Here is a 19,751-nt window from a genome sequence, read left to right as displayed (position 1 = left end):
ACACCAATAAATTCAAAGAAAAGGTAGTTGAATATGAGTAAGTACGTATAACAAACATAAGTAAAATGAAAGAATGGAATGTGTTGCGAGGTGGTGGCATTCTGTTTATTTCACCACTAGCGTCTTCTTTACCAGAAGAGCTAAGATCTCCATCTCTCCCACTAGAACTACTCTGATCATGAACTTGATCTTCAATGTAGTCAGAATATTTCTGCGAGGTGGTGGCATTCTGTTTATTTCACCACTAGCGTCTTCTTTACCAGAAGAGCTAAGATCTCCATCTCTCCCACTAGAACTACTTTGATCATGAACTTGATCTTCAATGTAGTCAGAATATTTAAGTTTGTCCTGGGATTCAAGAGATGGTAAGGTACCTTCAATGGAATCTTTCATGAACTCATTGTTCTTTGAGTCTCGCTTCTGTTTCAAATGATATTCGATAGAGTCTGTACTGGCAGACATTGGATCTCCTGTATTTGTTTTCATTTCTAGACTATCAGTACTTGTTGTAAGTTCCTTACGAGAGATAGCAGTTTTTAATTCTAAGGAATCAGTACTTGTAACCATATCATCCTCTGACTCTTTACGTTTTGCATCCTTCTTGACTGATGGGTGGTCAAATTCTAAATCTGGAAGATAATAGAAAGCCAAGATGGCCGCCATTCAGATTTGACTCGCTGGAACGTTTGCCCTCATTTCTTCTCTAAAGTTGTTAGCAGAAACGAATGAAGAATATTATTGTAGAACAATAGCAAGTTCATTCGATTTACTTCTTTGAGGATTCCCCGCCCCTGAAACAGAATAGATAAGAATGCGAAATAAAATCTGGAATCCTAGCAACCTCTTCCAGAGAATCACCTCTCCCGATGGATTCAGTTTTTATATCAGCAAACTGTTCTACGTTTGATTGAGCTTCCCGAATGATTTCGTCAATAGCAAACATTCTATGTTCATAGTTTTCAGAATCCGAATCACTTTTCTGAAAATATTATCATCTTTTTCCAATACTCTACAAGTTTCCTTAGTTTTTTCCAATGTATCACTATGACCAAAACTCTTTTCGTTCATGCTTGCTTCGTAAGTTTCTTGGGTAATTCTATCATTTATTACTTCCTCTTCTTTTCTCTTATAATCAAATTCTTTTGTTTCTGTCGGTTTTTCTGTAGCTTCGAATTTAGTTTCTGTTGTTTCTTTGAAATATTCTTTCGACTTTTGTGATCCACTAAAATCATCATTCAAATATTTATCCATTTCGGGTAGGTCTTTTTCTTCATCTTCTTCGTCATCAGATTCAATTATTCCCGACATCCTATATGCTAAACTTTCACCCGTTAGCTCGGTCTCTAGACCGCTACTGCGAAGGTCTTCATCAGTTATTTCTATACTGGAAGTTGCTGTATCATTTCTTGATAACTTTTTAAATTGATCTCTTTGTTTTTTCGCTAAAACAGATTCAATGAGTTTAATATCCATATTTTCTTTTTCTGCAAATTCTTTTAGATAAGAGTCGGAAATATTGGATACCGGTAGAGTAGAATTAAGAACTTGATCTTCAATGTGGGCCATGACATCTTTTCTTTTGGCTAATTCTTCTTCAATTTCTTCTACTACGGATTCAGCAATGTTTCGTGCTTCTTCTTTACTGAGATTACATAAATCTAATTGATCCGTAATTTGTGATTCAATGGTGTCAGAGTAAGTAATGTCATCAGTTTCCCCTTCGCGAATGAAGGATGAATCTATAAGATTTGAGCTGTCTGGTTCCAAAATAATGTTTTCTTTTTCAATAGTAACAGGTTTGGTAAATGAAAATTCTTCTGCGTATTCTTCTTCGTTATCAATAATTACTTCTTTTCCTATTGAAAATGGAGACATAATATCACCTGGAGCTATTTCTGGACCATCTTGTACACCGACTTCCCATATTGTATCTGGGATATGTTCTTCTGGTGTATGTATAGTTGAACGGGGATCTTCAATTATATCAGATCTTAAATGGCATAGTTCTGGAGACGTTCTATCTTCTAAACGTATATCACGACCATTATAGCCATCATCCTGACCTTTGATCAATGATACAAGAGCAATATTATCTCTTGTCAATTTTGTTTCGTCAATTGAAGTTGTATAATTTCCTTCATCCCTACGTTTAGTTTGTTCTGTTATATTCTGATGTAATTCATTTTCGATTTCTTTGAGGTCTTCATCTAAATCCTCTTCTTTCATGGTTGAATCAACATCACTTCTATCAATCTGTACTTCCAGGGAGTCGGATGGTTTACTTATACTTTCAGACTTGTATAACATCACTTCAGCTATTTTTGAGCGTTGTGGTTCATCTGTAGATTCTTGTGAGTCCGTTTTTTCTAAAGATTCTTTACTTTCAATGCTACGGGACTCGAAAAATTCCGTTAGTCGCCTAATATCAGCATTTTCTTGGATGATCTTCTCTTCGGGGACTAAACTATCAATTTGTTCGTCCATTTCATTTGTAAAAATGTGACTATGAATTTGTCGGTTCAGTATGGCTTCTTGGTCAGGCGAAGAAAGTGATTGATCCAAGCTTATTGACTTTCTTTCTGGAGAACCTTCTTCTTCCAACTGCTCAACTGCTATTTCTTTTCGTATTTGAGCTTCAAAAAACTTCTTTTTCTGTTTAACTTGAGATTCCTTTGTTTCTATATCAGCACATGGTAGTGAAGTAGATCTTTCTAAAATTGTTTTTCTCGGGCAAGGTACTGGAGGAATTTCATTCAAACATTCCGAGTAACGTTTGTCATACATTCTAGCACTTTGCATTATAGTCTCATCTTCATCTTCATAAGTAAAGCAACTATTCTCAAAAGCCAATAAATCTGGATGTTTGGAAATATATTCCATTTCAGAATCAAGACTTTCACCTCTAGTATTCTCACGGGAGAATAGTTTCCTAGTGGTTTCCTGAACTACATGCGCAGTTGTAGTTGGAGCACTAGTGGATATTTCAGTCGGAACAATTTCTTTAGTGTGAACTTCTGGCGAAGTAACTAAAGTTTTCAAACTACTAACGTCTACAGACGGATCTTGCTCTGTTGAAATACTTTTAATACTCGTAATAGATGATCTGGGTTTCGGAGTTGGAACTTCTTTTTCAATCGAGGAAGATGATGTCGATAGTTGCTCCCAAAATTCTTTTCTCTTTTTGTAATCTTGTGTTTCGTTGTCTGTGTCTGTTTGAATGTCTTTGGTTGGGTCAAAGGATTTATCAAGGACTGTTTTATGGGATAAGTTCTGCTGTTCCTGCCTCAATTCTGTTAGCACTGAGCTGCATTCTAACACACAATACACACCAAGACTATGTTAGTATCAAGTCACACACTTGTTCATATAAGTAATAAGAGATGTACAATTTTATTGCTGATAAAAACTAAATGATGATGTTTGATATTTATAATTTTTATTATTATGTTAAAAAACATAACCATGGAATCATGATTTAGTTTTTAGTTCAGATCTACAATGAAACAACACAGGTTACAGTGTTAGGAGTTATAAATAATATGTACAGGATTCAAAAAGGTAGATACATTGGATCATCAATTACATACTTCCATTACTTAACCTATCTTAGGTAACAATATTTGCATACACTTATTTTTTGTTTATTTTCTCCCTAAGTCCTCAAATCATGAAATCCACAACTTTATAATACCTCGGAAGAGATATGTGTCATTGTAAATAGATAGGTAGGTACCTAATAACATAATTATAAAATATGTAATCATTTTACTAATCGAAGATAACCATGAGTCTTTTCAAAATAAAGGCTCTTAATAATGACCTATTGAAAAAAAATTATGTACTACTTAGGTAGTTTTATAAAAATACACGTTTTCTGTTAATGAAATCAAGAGGGAAAAATAGATAAAGAGAAATTGGGTTTCTTTTACTTTTGATATTGCTTGAAATGTCACCAGTGAGGATGATCTTCTCTTCGGGGACTAAACTATCAATTTGTTCGTCCATTTCATTTGTAAAAATGTGACTATGAATTTGTCGGTTCAGTATAGCTTCTTGGTCAGGCGAAGAAAGTGATTGATCCAAGCTTATTGACTTTCTTTCTGGAGAACCTTCTTCTTCCAACTGCTCAACTGCTATTTCTTTTCGTATTTGAGCTTCAAAAAACTTCTTTTTCTGTTTAACTTGAGATTCCTTTGTTTCTATATCAGCACATGGTAGTGAAGTAGATCTTTCTAAAATTGTTTTTCTCGGGCAAGGTACTGGAGGAATTTCATTCAAACATTCCGAGTAACGTTTGTCATACATTCTAGCACTTTGCATTATAGTCTCATCTTCATCTTCATAAGTAAAGCAACTATTCTCAAAAGCCAATAAATCTGGATGTTTGGAAATATATTCCATTTCAGAATCAAGACTTTCACCTCTAGTATTCTCACGGGAGAATAGTTTCCTAGTGGTTTCCTGAACTACATGCGCAGTTGTAGTTGGAGCACTAGTGGATATTTCAGTCGGAACAATTTCTTTAGTGTGAACTTCTGGCGAAGTAACTAAAGTTTTCAAACTACTAACGTCTACAGACGGATCTTGCTCTGTTGAAATACTTTTAATACTCGTAATAGATGATCTGGGTTTCGGAGTTGGAACTTCTTTTTCAATCGAGGAAGATGATGTCGATAGTTGCTCCCAAAATTCTTTTCTCTTTTTGTAATCTTGTGTTTCGTTGTCTGTGTCTGTTTGAATGTCTTTGGTTGGGTCAAAGGATTTATCAAGGACTGTTTTATGGGATAAGTTCTGCTGTTCCTGCCTCAATTCTGTTAGCACTGAGCTGCATTCTAACACACAATACACACCAAGACTATGTTAGTATCAAGTCACACACTTGTTCATATAAGTAATAAGAGATGTACAATTTTATTGCTGATAAAAACTAAATTATGATGTTTGATATTTATAATTTTTATTATTATGTTAAAAAACATAACCATGGAATCATGATTTAGTTTTTAGTTCAGATCTACAATGAAACAACAGTGGTTGCAGTGTTAGGAGTTATAAATAATATGTACAGGATTCAAAAAGGTAGATACATTGGATCATAAATTACATACTTCCATTACTTAACCTATCTTAGGTAACAATATTCGCATACACTTATTTTTTGTTCATTTACTCCCTAAGTCCTCAAATCATGAAATCCACAACTTTACTTTAGATAGGTAGGTAATAACATAATTATGTAATATGTAATCGTTTTACTAATCGAAGATAACCATGAGTCTTTTCAAAATAAAGGCTCTTAATAATGACCTATTGAAAAAAAATTATGTACTACTTAGGTAGTTTTATAAAAATACACGTTTTCTGTTAATGAAATCAAGAGGGAAAAATAGATAAAGAGAAATTGGGTTTCTTTTACTTTTGATATTGCTTGAAATGTCATCAGTGATTCAGAGAAAGAGAGAGAGAGAGAGAGAGAAAGCAAAGTAAAAAAAAAAGAAAAAAAAAACTCAAAGAGACACCGGCAACTGTACACAGAAGTATCAAAACTATACTAAATCACAGGGTGCGCTAGAAAAACACTGACAACGGCTCAGGGTAGGTAGATCTCATCATTTCGAACAAGGTTCTGTGGGTCATTTTTATAACTTCGGCTTCGTTTCCGAGAAATGTCCAAAAAACCACCTTTTTAAAAAATGCAGACCTTGTTGAAGTTAGGAAAATGACCCACAGAACCTTGTTGGAAATGATGAGATCTACCTACCCTGAGCGGCTGAGTACGAGTTGGTTCCCAACTGGGAAAAAACGTATTAGTTGGTTCCGGTTGGAAAAAGGTTTGTATGAATTGGTTCCCTGATACCTGCCCTGATCAGGAAGTTATAATAATTATATTAAATGATTTTTTTCCTCATTCTACAATGAGGGATCCAATCAGGGAACCAATTCATACAAACCTTTTTCCAACCGGAACCAACTAATACGTTTTTTCCCAGTTGGGAACCAACTCGTACTCAGCCGCTCAGGGTAACACTGACAACGGCTCAGGGTAGGTAGATCTCATCATTTCCAACAAGGTTCTGTGGGTCATTTTTCTAACTTCGGCTTCGTTTCCGAGAAATGTCCAAAAAACCACCTTTTGAAAAAATGCAGACCTTGTTGAAGTTAGGAAAATGACCCACAGAACCTTGTTGGAAATGATTAGATCTACCTACCCTGAGCCGTGTACTCAGCCGCTCAGGGTAGGTAGATCTCATCATTTCCAACAAGGTTCTGTGGGTCATTTTCCTAACTTCAACAAGGTCTGCATTTTTTAAAAAGGTGGTTTTTTGGACATTTCTCGGAAACGAAGCCGAAGTTATAAAAATGACCCACAGAACCTTGTTCGAAATGATGAGATCTACCTACCCTGAGCCGTTGTCAGTGTTTTTCTGGCGCGCCCTGTATAAATATGTAAATAGTTCCTACCTACTGATTGTGATTAGTTGTGAAAACAAGCTATACATAGTTATTTATTAAATAGTTCCTACCTACTGATTGTGATTAGTTGTGAAAACAAGCTATACATAGTTATTTATGTAGGTACTTCAGAAGATAAATGAAATAAAGATGACATTTTGTAAAGCGTAACATGAAAAGCGTTAGATATTGAAATTTAAAATAAACATGGACAATTTATTATTCACAAGATCACACTGTCATACCTCCATCATCTTCTTCTATTGCTGCATCTTCACACTTGGCTTCACCAATAGGAGCCAGTTCACTTTCATTCCAAACTAGCAAACATTCATCCATCTCTTCATGAGACAGTTGAGACATTAACCGTTGAAACTCTCCTTCTACAGCACCTTTTGCTAGTGAACTGTCTTCTAATGTTTCCGAAGCCATTCTTTCGAATTTTCTCTCCACTTTTTTCAGTGTTTGCAAGTCGTCTAATTTCGGTATTTCGATTGAATTTCGTTTGCTCGATGTACTGTCAGTGCTTGAACTCCGTGAAAGTTTTGGTGGTACCGGAAGTTCTTTCTTTTTCTCTTCTTTCTTTTCGTCAACTAATTCAATATGTACTCGTTCGTCATCATCAACATCATCACTCATAGTATCAGGATCCTCAGAATCAAATTTGAAAGTAACTTTCCTTTTATTTACCGTCGGTGAAGGTTCTGTAACAACATATCGACTATTTTCACCCCTTCTTTCTTTTCGTCAACTAATTCAATATGTACTCGTTCGTCATCATCAACATCATCACTCATAGTATCAGGATCCTCAGAATCAAACTTGAAAGTAACTTTCCTTTTATTTACCGTAGGTGAAGGTTCTGTAACAACATATCGACTATTTTCACCTCTGTCGTCTTCTTCATCAGAGCTACTGTTGTCATATCTTTTACTAATCTCAATTAACACAGGCCTTTCTTCCCTTGAATATCTTTGAGAACCACCAATCCCTCGTCTAGATAATGTTGGTGTTGTAATATATGGTTTTGGTGAACTGTTACCCTCAGCTCCAGACGTTTCGCCACTAAAATCTGTGAATGTGGTAAATACAGGTTCACTATTTTCTTTGGAAATTGTTTTAACCTTATCCATATTGATGTGGGGTTTCAAGTTCACATTTCCATTGTTATTGGACACGTCTGATTCTTGATCTTTAGATTGCGGATTTACTTCGATTACACTATTTTCAGAATTCTGATTTGTACTGGTAGTCTCTTCCAAGTCACTATCTTCTGAGTCTAAATCAGGAGGAAGATCACCAGAAGCTGCTAATTCTGATTTGTACTGGTAGTCTCTTCCAAGTCACTATCTTCTGAGTCTAAATCAGGAGGAAGATCACCAGAAGCTGCCAATTTCATCGTTTCCTGTTCAATCAACATATCTATCAATAAATTAGTCAACTTTTCATCTTGTACACCAGGGTCTTGACTTAATGTACCCGCCAATAACTGTTCTATATCTTCCCTAGAACTGTTTGACAAATTCTTTATGATATCATTAAATTTATCACTCGATAGTTCATTTGCTTCTTCCAAATTTGTCAATTCTTCCTCTTCAGCTGCAGATCTAAAATCTTTCTGATCAATTTCTTCTCCTTTTAATGTGTCCATATTAGGAGAGTAAATGGATTCCAGATCAGCTACTACTTTATTTTTTGTCAGGTTTGAAAGTGAATTTGGTTGAGTATATTCTACTTTTTCATTTCTTGGTATGGTCGAGGAGTCCGGTGTCAGTGAACTTTGTCCACTTGGAGCGAATGATTTTGTAGACATATTTTTATTTAACTCATCAAGTTCTGTAGCAAGCTTTTCAGTGACTATTTCTGAAACGCCTGTAAATTTATCAGGAGTTTCAGTTGTAATTTTTTCAGTTATAATTTTTGAAATACCCGCCATTTGATTGGGAATCTCGGTTGTTATTTTTTCTACAGTCACCCTGGAATTGCCATGAATTGCATCAGGGATTCCAGAAATCATTTTTTCACTCACTATATTTCCTGTCATCTTATCTGTAAATTTATCAGGAGTTTCAGTTGTAATTTTTTCAGTTATAATTTTTGAAATACCCGCCATTTGATTGGGAATCTCGGTTGTTATGTTTTCTACAGTCACTCTGGAATTGCCATGAATTGCATCAGGGATTCCAGAAATTATTTTTTCACTCACTATCTTTCCTGTCTTCTTATCAGGCAATTCCGAGGAATTTATTTCTGATGAAAATTTGACTGCCCCTGAAATTTTGTCAGGTATTTTCGTTGATTTTTTATCACTGGTAACAAGACCTGTTTTACGTGATAAATCATCTGTAACATCTGAGAGGTTCAATTCTAAAAGAGATCTTGTAGAATGTGGAACTGTTGAATCTTTCAGAAGTTCTATGACTCTTTCTTTGTCATCTTATCAGGCAATTCCAAGGAATTTATTTCTGATGAAAATTTGACTGCCCCTGAAATTTTGTCAGGTATTTTCGTTGATTTTTCGGCAATTCCAAGGAATTTATTTCTGATGAAAATTTGACTGCCCCTGAAATTTTGTCAGGTATTTTCGTTGATTTTTTATCACTGGTAACAAGACCTGTTTTACGTGATAAATCATCTGTAACATCTGAGAGGTTCAATTCTAAAAGAGATCTTGTAGAATATGGAACTGTTGAATCTTTCAGAAGTTCTATGACTCTTTCTTTATCATCTGTAATTTCATAAGGATTTTTGTCATTTGTAGTTATCGTATCGAATGTTTCTTGAACGTCATTGATGCTATCTTTTGCATCTCTTTCTTTATCATCTGTAATTTCATAAGGATTTTTGTTATTCGTAGTTATCGTATCGAATGTTTCTTGAACGTCATTGATGCTATCATTGATTAAATCTCTACTTTTACTACCGTCACCAAGAAGATCCCATGATTCTTGTTTTTCGGGATAAGTGATATGAGTTTCTTGGTTAATTTTTGTTTCAAGAAGTTCCGAGAAGTCTGAACCCTCAACATTTTGCTTTGGCAAATAATCGCTCTTTGTATCTAAATTGAAAGATAATGTTTGATTTGACGTAGACTCCAACTTTTTTGGTATCAACTCTGTAATGATAGGTGTTATGTTAATTCTCTGATCTGAAATATCTGTATCCTTATTTAGATTTGTATTCACGTTTCTTGGTTAATTTTTGTTTCAAGAAGTTCCGAGAAGTCTGAACCCTCAACATTTTGCTTTGGCAAATAATCGCTCTTTGTATCTAATGTTTGATTTGACGTAGACTCCAACTTTTTTGGTATCAACTCTGTAATGATAGGTGTTATGTTAATTCTCTGATCTGAAATATCCGTATCCTTATTTAGATTTGTATTCACATGTAATGATAGGTGTTATGTTAATTCTCTGATCTGAAATATCCGTATCCTTATTTAGATTTGTATTCACAGTTTGATTTTGAATTTCGAATTCTGAATATTTTTGGTTTGGATTTATTTCAGTTATATTACTTTCTTTTGTGGGGTTAGGATCTTGTAGGATCATACTTCTTGCAATAGTTGTTGCGTTCAATAATTCCTGAGGGATTACTTTATTTTCCTTTTTTCCTTTCTTGTTTTTCTTTTTATCTTTTTTCTCCACAATGTTCTCTACAATATTAATATTCTCTGATATTATCAAAGGAGTTTCATCAACAGATATATCGATTTCTGAATGAATTTCTGTGTTTATTTCCGTTTCTTTTTCATGAATCTGATCCTTATTGTTGTTATTCTGATTATTATTTTTGCCCTTTCCTCTTTTCCTCTTCCTTTTGCTTTTCTTTTCACCATTGTTTCCTTCTGCTATGAGGTCTTCTTCAAAGTTTTCTAAAGTTTCTGCTTCTACATCTTGTTCTTTTTTATCGGTCGTTTCTGTAAGATTTACACAAGTCCCGAAAATTAATTGTAAGACAACCTTTTAACCGTTAGAGGAAAGAATCGACTGGAACCCAATCATTCTAGATTGAATTTTCACCTACATAAGTGCCTAAAACAGTTGTTATACATTTCAATGAGCCTAAAAGCTTAAGACATGGTTATGGTAGCTGTAAAGTGGTAGGTTCTTATTAAAAATACCTTTAACTTTACTTTAACCGTTAGAGGAAAGAATCGACTGGAACCCAATCATTCTAGATTGAATATTCACCTACATAAGTGCCTAAAACAGTTATACATTTCAATGAGCCTAAAACCTCAAGACATGGTTATGATAGCTGTAAAGTGGTAGGTTCTTATTGAAAATACCTTTAACTTTAAGATTCTTTTATCTTTGATGCAGTAGAGGAAATGAAATGTTAGTAGTTTTAACCGTTAGAGGAAAGAATCGACTGGAACCCAATCATTCTAGATTGAATATTCACCTACATAAGTGCCTAAAACAGTTATACATTACAAGGAGCCTAAAAGCTTAAGACATGGTTATGATAGCTGTAAAGTGGTAGGTTCCTATTAAAAATACCTTTAACTTTAAGATTCTTTTATCTTTGATGCAGTAGAGGAAGTGAAATGTTAGTAAATGTATTATTGCAGTTAATTAAAAATCATACCGTGTTAAATTATAAACACACCATCAAGATTGTTAATTTTGAAATAAGATAACACAAACGGTCAAAATCTAGCACACCATTTACGTAGGTATTTTTCTTCGTGTAAATAAAAACAATTTTTACTTCTTTATAAACACATAAGTAGAATGAAATTTTTTGGCACTAGTTTTCACAGCAAAACAAGTTTACTTCAATTTTCTCAAACACTATTGCTTACCTTCGTCATTGGAGTAATTCCAGTGGCAATATCCAGAGTTAATTAAGGTGTTTGAAAGTACTTCAATTTTCTCAAACACTATTGCTTACCTTCATCATTGGAGTAATTCCAGTGGCAATATCCAGAGTTAATTAAGGTGTTTGAAATTCCAAGTTCAGCCGGAGTAATATATTCTATACTACTAGATGGTATAACCAAATTCTGATAATACCCCAAGTTGGATAAGCAATCCTCAGATCCAGATGATCGTATGGATAATGCTGAAGGGAATGAAGATTCTGAACTACAACTTGGCAGACTCGGCATTGATTTATTCCATAATGAATTTAGAGAATAATTGGAACTTTGAATTTGACGATTCCTGGGAAGTTCGGTGGTTCCGATTTCAATGCCACACTTTCCATTACGAAGAGGTTTAACACGTAAATTTATGGCAGCTTTCTTTTTATCTTGTTCCATGACAATACTTTCGCTTTCACTGTTAGAGCTCGAAGACAAACCTTCTTCAGAAGATGGTGTATAACTTATTTGTCTATCTAGCCCATAAGGATTGTTTGGCCAAAAGGCTGCTCTCTTATTTGATCTCTTTATTTTTTTCCTATAGCCACCATCGTCCTCGTGTAGACCAAATTGGTATGCACCCTCCCACCATACTTCTTCATCATTAGTGTTATATTGATCAGTTTGAATATCAATGGGATCATCTAAGTTTGACGATGTCGAATTAATATATTGTGAAGTAATTGGTTCTCTTTGACCTAGTGAATTTTCCTTCTGCGAGCGATCAAACTCATTTCTGTTGACGATGTCGAATTAATATATTGTGAAGTAATTGGTTCTCTTTGACCTAGTGAATTCTCCTTCTGCGAGCGATCAAACTCATTTCTGCTATATTGTGAAGTAATTGGTTCTCTTTGACCTAGTGAATTCTCCTTCTGCGAGCGATCAAACTCATTTCTGTAATTTTCCAGTTTGAATAATTTCTTCTCGAGTATATTGTGAAGTAATTGGTTCTCTTTGACCTAGTGAATTCTCCTTCTGCGAGCGATCAAACTCATTTCTGTAATTTTCCAGTTTGAACAATTTCTTCTCGAGAGCTTCCGATTTGTATGGACACGGTTTTTCTGAAATTTTAGAACATTTTTCAGATGGCGTACCAATCTTATAGCGCTGATGATATTCTCCCAAATCTTGAGATGAAATCAGTTTAGATTCTTCTTGTTCAACGTCTGATAATAGTTTATTAACAGATCTCTCTAGGTCCTCAATACTACATGCACTTGATACGTTGGAGCTTGATGCTAAATTTAAATTGTGTTTGGTTTGATATTTGTACATGAGGGGTTTTCGATTACAATGAATAGGAACATCATCTAGGTTATCTGATATTTCATCGGCTGAAGCATGTAAATTGGATAGCAGTGGAAGTGCTTTCCTTTCTCGTTGTGTTAGTATCATTGGCATATAATTCACGTCATTTTCCAAGAGATTTTCTTGTAATATAACTTGCTCTAACATATTTTCCACAGTTCTCTCTATTTTTTCTAGTTCTTCTCTACTGGACCTATTCTTGAAAAAGTTTGTACGTAAAAACTTCTTTCCATATTCATGTATATTGACATTTGATATGGATTTGGAAATCTTGTGGAAAGAAATTTCTGGATCATAGTCTGATCCTTCGTCGATAGAGCTCGTACTATAACGCTGCTTTTTATTTGTATCATAAATGTTAGGAGCTGAACAAGATTCACTTAGGTCATATAATTTGAAATTTTCTTTGTGGAAATCCATGGATTGTATCTTTAAAGTTTCATTGGACTTCTTTCTTTTCTTCGGTGTGGGAGAATATTCATTATCATTGCTTATAGCTTTGTTTAGGAAATCTCTTCCTTGATGAAAATTTTCATTTCTCATAGAAACATCACAATCCATTCTATGAGAGTCACCATACAAGTAGTCTGAGAAATTATTGTTATTGGGTACAAGGTGAGTAACCGTATTCGGTTGTTCAATTTTATTAATTCTTCTGGGATATTGAGATTTAGAAATCTTACAATCGTTTGAATGTCTTGGATTGTATTCATAAAACTGAGAATTATTATTTCTCGATTCATATTTATCTGACACTTTATTATTTTTATTTAAACAATCAGTTTCTAATAAGTTTGATATCTCATGATCAATATCCTGATCCATTTGGTTTAAATCAAGTTTGTTTAATACATCTAAATTGATTAACTTTTTAGAAGTTTCGCCAGATTTCATACCATTCACATTTCGAGTATTTCTAAACTTGATTGGACTTTCCATTATCAGTATGAACACTGAACAGATCAGTAGAAGTACATTTGATCCCGTCATTAACGTTTGTTGACCTCTCGTTTCTAAATACAAATTTTATTCGGTGTTTATTTATTTATTTTTAATAGTAATAATTTGAAACTTATTCTAAAATTTCTAAAGTTTTTTTTATCGTTTGTGTCGTTTCAACTTGATATTTCCATATTAATAACGTTTTGAAATTTACTTTCAACTTTCAACCCCCTGAATATTAAAACAAATCCAAATAGATTTGGTCTCGATTTGAAATCTCGGACAAGTTATCCTCTGATTTTGGAACTTTTGTTAACACAGTGTGTAATTTCATATTAACCCTGTTGTAAATAAATCTAGTACAACCTAACTCATCATTATATGAAATTCAGATTTTTAAATTTAGTGCCTACTTGTATCTAAAAGGAAAAGTCATATACTGAAACAGATGTATCTGAATCTGAAATTGTTATCTCTATGAAGAAAATATCAATAAAATAGACGAACAAACATACTCAGACAAACTTGTCAATAAGAAATATGTGAAATAAATAAGTGCGTACCTGTTTGATAAGATGTATTTTCTTATTATTGTATTTTTAAGATTTAAAGATAACTTTTGTCTTTGATGCAGTATGATTTCTAACTTTATAAAATAAAAGGATCTTATCGTGTTTTATTAAATTGCGTATAATATGAAATGATAATATTCCGTCTTTTAAAAACTCTAAATATGTATTTTGCAAAACTACTTTTTCAATCAATATACCGATAATTTAAACTACTTCTGTTTGTAATTTGTAACCTGTGAAGTGCGACCTTCCGTTTGTAAAGCTATATTACTAATAATTCGCTTTTTTGTGTCAAATTCGTTTAGATGTGGAACTTCTCAAGAAACCACTGACTTCAAGTGAAATTAAAACTAAAACCTGTATTAAACGGAATAGAAAACAAGTTACTTGTCAGAACGAGCATAGAAAACATCGAAAAGTGAAATTAAAACTAAAACCTGTATTAAACGGAATAGAAAACAAGTTACTTGTCAGAACGAGCATAGAAAACATCGAAGCTTACAACGAAATAGAAGGCAAAAGATTCAAAGTGAAGAAATGAGTGTAATACCTGAACAACATCTACCTGATCCTAATGCAGCAACGAAATAGAAGGCAAAAGATTCAAAGTGAAGAAATGAGTGTAATACCTGAACAACATCTACCTGATCCTAATGCAGCGAGTCTACTGAGGGTTCTCTGTCTATCTGACTTGTTTGTTCACTACTGGAAATAATCTGAGTTGAAACTGTGGACCCACCATTTTCCACAGCAGATGATGAGAGAATAGTAATGGAGTTAACATCATCCAAAGATCTCATTGTGGCATCCCCACTGGTATGCACATTTTTGTCGTTTGTAATATTTTCATCTCGAGATTCAGAAGATAAGCTCAGCTCTCCAGAAGTTGCTGATACTGTCAGACTGTGTTGATCTGATGTTCCAGATCCTTCCATACGTTCGGATTCTGTTTTGGATAGTTCTATGATTGTTCTCATGCCTGTAGCATCAGATGTACTCATACTCATTCCATCGTCTAAGCTCGACAAACATTTTTCATCTAAAGATTCCGATATAGGACTATTATCAGCAACCAATGCTATTTCAGGAGATCTTTTCATTTGACAAGAAGGTTGTTCTAAGGTGCCATCTGTGTGACTTTTCGTTAAAGTTGGCTTCATATGGACTTCTGTTTTTAGAGGTTGGGAACTTGAATGAGGAATATGTGGGAAACCACCTCTTACTACATGAGAAGATGTGTCCGTCTCATAAGGTTCTAGAATTTGCTGATAGGAGCATTTATCCTCAGGAATCGAGTCAATATCCATATCCTGATCCAAGTCAGATGCTGATGGAATTAATGTTTCACTAACACTTGCCAAATTGCCAGAGCTTTCAGAATCCAATGATCTCATTGATTCACGTGAACTAAGAGAACTTGCTGCAGTTTGATATTCATTGGTTGTTTGTGAAGTTCTTCCCGACACATGTGATATAGCTGATTCATACTCAGAGGATCCTGCACCACCAGTTCCAAGCAAAGCATCAACATCTGTGGAGCATGGACGACTTGGTTTTGAAGATTTTTCTGAAATTTGCTCAGAGGAAAGATAGTGACTGCCTTCCGAACTTGAATGCTGATCGTAGTCTCCTCCAGATTTTCTATCAGCTTTTTGTGAGGACTCATGTTTCCTTAGAGTGACTCCTTGGTTGAGATAATCATCACTTTTGAAATTATCCCCCAAAGTTGGAGATTTCAAAGAATCCTCTTTAACTGTTGAATAGTCGGGGACAGATGTTCTAGGTACAACACTATTAGTCGACTGTTGTTCTATGACAGTAGCCTCAGTGCTTGATGATTTCGTATCGTCTGTATCATTTGTGTCGACAGTCTCTACAAGATCTTTGTTATCTTTCACAACATATTCTACTTTAGATTGAATACTTTTTTCCTTATTTATGGTTTCATTTTTGACGAGTCTTGATGTTTCTTCTCGAATATCTTCACTTATTCTAAATCCAGCTTTTTCGAGTTCTTCAATCATTGAAGCATCACCTAAATATTCTTTCCTGATCTCTATTTTACATTCTGTTCTACTGTGATCTAAGATTTCGGTTTTGTGAGATTTTTCGATATGAGTTTTTTCTATATTGGACGAACTTATTATCTTGCTCGTACCAGTATCAAGAATGCTTTCAGATTGAGTTTTGTAACTCTTCTCTCCTTCTTCTTTGATATCTTTCTTTGACTTTGTATCAACTTTCGATAGTGTTTCAGTGTCATTTTCTTTTACATAGTTACTACTGAACTCGAACGATTCTTTTACTTCAGACTGCCAGTCATTTGATAAGTCATTTTGAGTTTTAATTTCAGTATATTCTTGTGTATCGTTTCTTTCTTCCGTCTTTGTCTCAGATTTTTCTTCTCTCTCTAGTCCGTAAGGGCGTCCATCTTCAAACCATACTCCTGTTCTTGTAACGTTGTCTAATGTTTCCATGCTAGACATAAGTGTGTTGGAACCTCCGCTAGTAAAGCTACTTGACATCAAGGAATCAGTTTCATATTGGTAAGTAGCGTGAGTTGCTGTTGAACTTGTGGGATCTATAGAGTCAGTACTACCAAGATGTTGCTCACTGCGAGGTGGCTTCAGACTGCCAGTCATTTGATAAGTCATTTTGAGTTTTAATTTCAGTATATTCTTGTGTATCGTTTCTTTCTTCCGTCTTTGTCTCGGATTTTTCTTCTCTCTCTAGTTTAGACAGTACTGATGAACCTTTCTTATGATCTGTAATGGAAACATCACCATCAGACGTTTCAGACTTTTCACTTACAGTTATATCACTTTCATCAAAATCATTTTTCAATGAATCTATGTTTACAGTGTCTTTTCTGAAAACATTGTCATCTTTTTCCAATACTCTACAAGTTTCCTTAGTTTTTTCCAATGTATCACTATGACCAAAACTCTTTTCAATCCGAATCAACCTCAACTTTGGCTGGGCCAGTGATTGTAACACAACTACTTGACTCTGAGGTTAAACTTTCATGACCTTCTTCAATCAACATTAACTCTTCAGCTCGTGCTTTATGTTCGATTTTCTCTGCTTCAATACACGCTCTTTCCAAACCTTCAAATTCCTTTAGAGAGTTGGATGTTATATCACCTCCACTGTTACTAGATTTCTTCGCAGAGCTTGTTGACCTTCCAGAACTATTCATTGAGTCTTGTGAGCCCTGTGATCCTGATGATCTTGCTTTCATGGATTCCAAAGCCATCAGTTGTTCTAATCTTTCAAACTCTTGGAGGCTGCTCATAGATACATTATCTTGCTCACTACCAGATCTCATGAAAAACTTTTTCCCCGCTAGCACATCAAAGTCAGGTGTACTACTTAAAGATATTTTCCCAAAGCTTCCAATACTACCAATAGATTGGCTGACTTGACTACTAACACTTCCAAATTTACTACTACTTTCAAGTTCTGTTAGTTCTTCTTCTTTTATGTCTTCTAAAGGACCTCTCTCAAATTCCATTTCATAGCCGTATGCAGCTGCAACTGTTGGATCACCTTGGAATTGCATCTCAATCCATTTTCTTCTAGCCTCTGCTTCTTTATCATATACATTTTCATCGTCAGTAGGTGGGGAACATTCTAGAGATGTATCTTCGTCATTTGATGACACTTTCATAGCCGTATGCAGCTGCAACTGTTGGATCACCTTGGAATTGCATCTCAATCCATTTTCTTCTAGCCTCTGCTTCTTTATCATACACATTTTCATCGTCAGTAGGTGGGGAACATTCTAGAGATGTATCTTCGTCATTTGATGATAATTTCCCATCTGAAGTTTTTTCAGGACTTCCTTCTAAATGGAATGGTCCTATTTCATCACTTTGTCCTGAAGTTTCACCATAATATTCAACCTTTATCATTTTTGTCTTTGGTTGTTTAGGTGGAGATATAATATTTTCCTCATCATATTTTCTGACAGAACGCCTTTTCGAAATCTGGACGCTCTTTCCTTCGTCATCTTTTTCTTCTGCTTCTTTGGCAACTTCTTCAACAATGACAAAATCATCCATTTCATCAGGTTTTTCTAAAATTTCAAATGAATCGCTAGTTGGCGAATCTCCATCACTTGATTTGAAGTCCACATTTTCTTTACCCACTGTCGACGATGCTATATTTTGTGGAACAGTACTAGTATGACTATCTCTATTAGATTCATTCGGGAAATAATCTTGACCTTGATCTGTAGAAGCTTCAGACGAAACAACACTTGAAACAGAAGCTGGTGTATCAGGTGTTGCTATTTTCTTTGCCATTTCAGCTTCTAGATCTAGATCAGGATATTTGAAGTCTTTGTCTACTAGTGGTGTTAGATGTTCAGTGACAGTGATGTCAGGTATAAACGCAGGAGACATATCTGCCTGGGCAAGTTTTCGCATTGTAGCTTCTTTCAAAAGAGCTTCTCTTGTTTCTAATTCTTTATTTTCTTCAAAAGGATCCTCCGGTATTGTTGGAGGTAGGTGTGTTGGAATAACAGGTGATACATGTGGTACCATATGAAAAGCAGCTTCTGCCTCAGCTAACTCATCTTCATGATCTGAAGCGGAACTATGGTGTCTTTCAATGACAGAAGGAACTACATCACAAACAAAACCTTCCGTTGATATATCACCTTTTGTATAAAAAGCAGCTTTCAAGTTACTTGGTAAATCATCAGGTGGTTCAGGAGTTTTTGGTCTAGCAATAGGTTCATTAACAGTGATGTGACTTTCCGATGAAATTAGTTCAGAGAGTATTTCCTCATTATAATCATCGGAAGAGTAAGATGGAAGAGCGCTTCTTGTTTTTTCTTCTTCAAAAAGAGCTCTATTTAAAATATGTGCCTCTTGAATATCTCTATAAAGGCCTTGATCGGCTTCAGAGTCCGTTTCATCTATTTCTTTATCTTTTATCACATATTTATCGCTCTCTGCAACATCCTCAGAGGATGCTTTCTTACCACCTGTAAACACAGGTATCATAGAGTTGAAACTTTTACTTTCATTTCGTCTGTGTCCATGTTTCTTTTTGGTATCAGAGTCTACTGAGGGTTCTCTGTCTATCTGACTTGTTTGTTCACTACTGGAAATAATCTGAGTTGAAACTGTGGACCCACCATTTTCCATAGCAGATGATGAGAGAATAGTAATGGAGTTAATATCATCCAAAGATCTCATTGTGGCATCCCCACTGGCATGTGATATATTTTAAAACTGCACTATAAATTAAATACGAGTGTAGAATTGAAACTAGAACTAGCTAGGTTAGAATTCAAGGGACAATAATACCTACATAGGCAAATATTTTCTCATCAACCTATTAAACTAAAATTGATTAAATATGGATTCCAAATTTGTATCATTCACATTGCCATTGAAATTGTATCGTTATTTCCTATTTTACTTATAGGGACCTTCATATTTGCTCAATGGCAATAGTTCAAATTATCAAAATTATAAAACTTCATGTTTAATGTACCAAATTTTCTTCAAGAGCTAAATTAGGATAACATTTATTCTGGAGCAAAATTCTGAAAAGTAATTACATCAGGATAAAATTGTAAAGAAAAATTG

The 19,751-nt window shown here is 34.6% G+C and overlaps 1 protein-coding gene across 1 annotated transcript; it reads right to left on the bottom strand.

The window, feature by feature from the left end:
• Positions 1 to 105: 105 nt before the first annotated feature.
• Positions 106 to 19,369, bottom strand: LOC113466072. The gene is made up of 4 exons (XM_026821176.1): positions 17,965 to 19,369; positions 17,101 to 17,813; positions 826 to 963; positions 106 to 629 (listed from the first exon to the last, which is right to left on the bottom strand). Exons 1-4 carry the CDS (start codon positions 19,353 to 19,355, stop codon positions 106 to 108), a joined length of 2,766 nt encoding a protein of 921 aa, XP_026676977.1. The 5' UTR covers positions 19,356 to 19,369.
• Between the last annotated feature and the right edge of the window lie 382 nt (positions 19,370 to 19,751).

Source organism: Diaphorina citri, unplaced genomic scaffold (genome assembly GCF_000475195.1).
Source record: "Diaphorina citri unplaced genomic scaffold, Diaci psyllid genome assembly version 1.1 scaffold207, whole genome shotgun sequence".
Taxonomy (NCBI): domain Eukaryota; kingdom Metazoa; phylum Arthropoda; class Insecta; order Hemiptera; family Psyllidae; genus Diaphorina; species Diaphorina citri.
Note: the sequence above shows the minus strand (reverse complement) of the source record. Positions and strands in the feature narration are given on the sequence as shown.

Bases quoted from the DNA above. Each gene is read 5' to 3' on its own strand.
- LOC113466072 (XM_026821176.1), bottom strand. From the start codon at position 19,355: ATGAGATCTTTGGATGATATTAACTCCATTACTATTCTCTCATCATCT. The intron at 964-17,100 runs GAAAAGAGTTTT...GTGATTCGGATT, and splicing joins AGTTGAGGTTGATTCGGATT to CTGAAAACTATGAACATAGA. The intron at 630-825 runs ATTTTATTTCGC...ATTATCTTCCAG, and splicing joins AGAGGTTGCTAGGATTCCAG to ATTTAGAATTTGACCACCCA.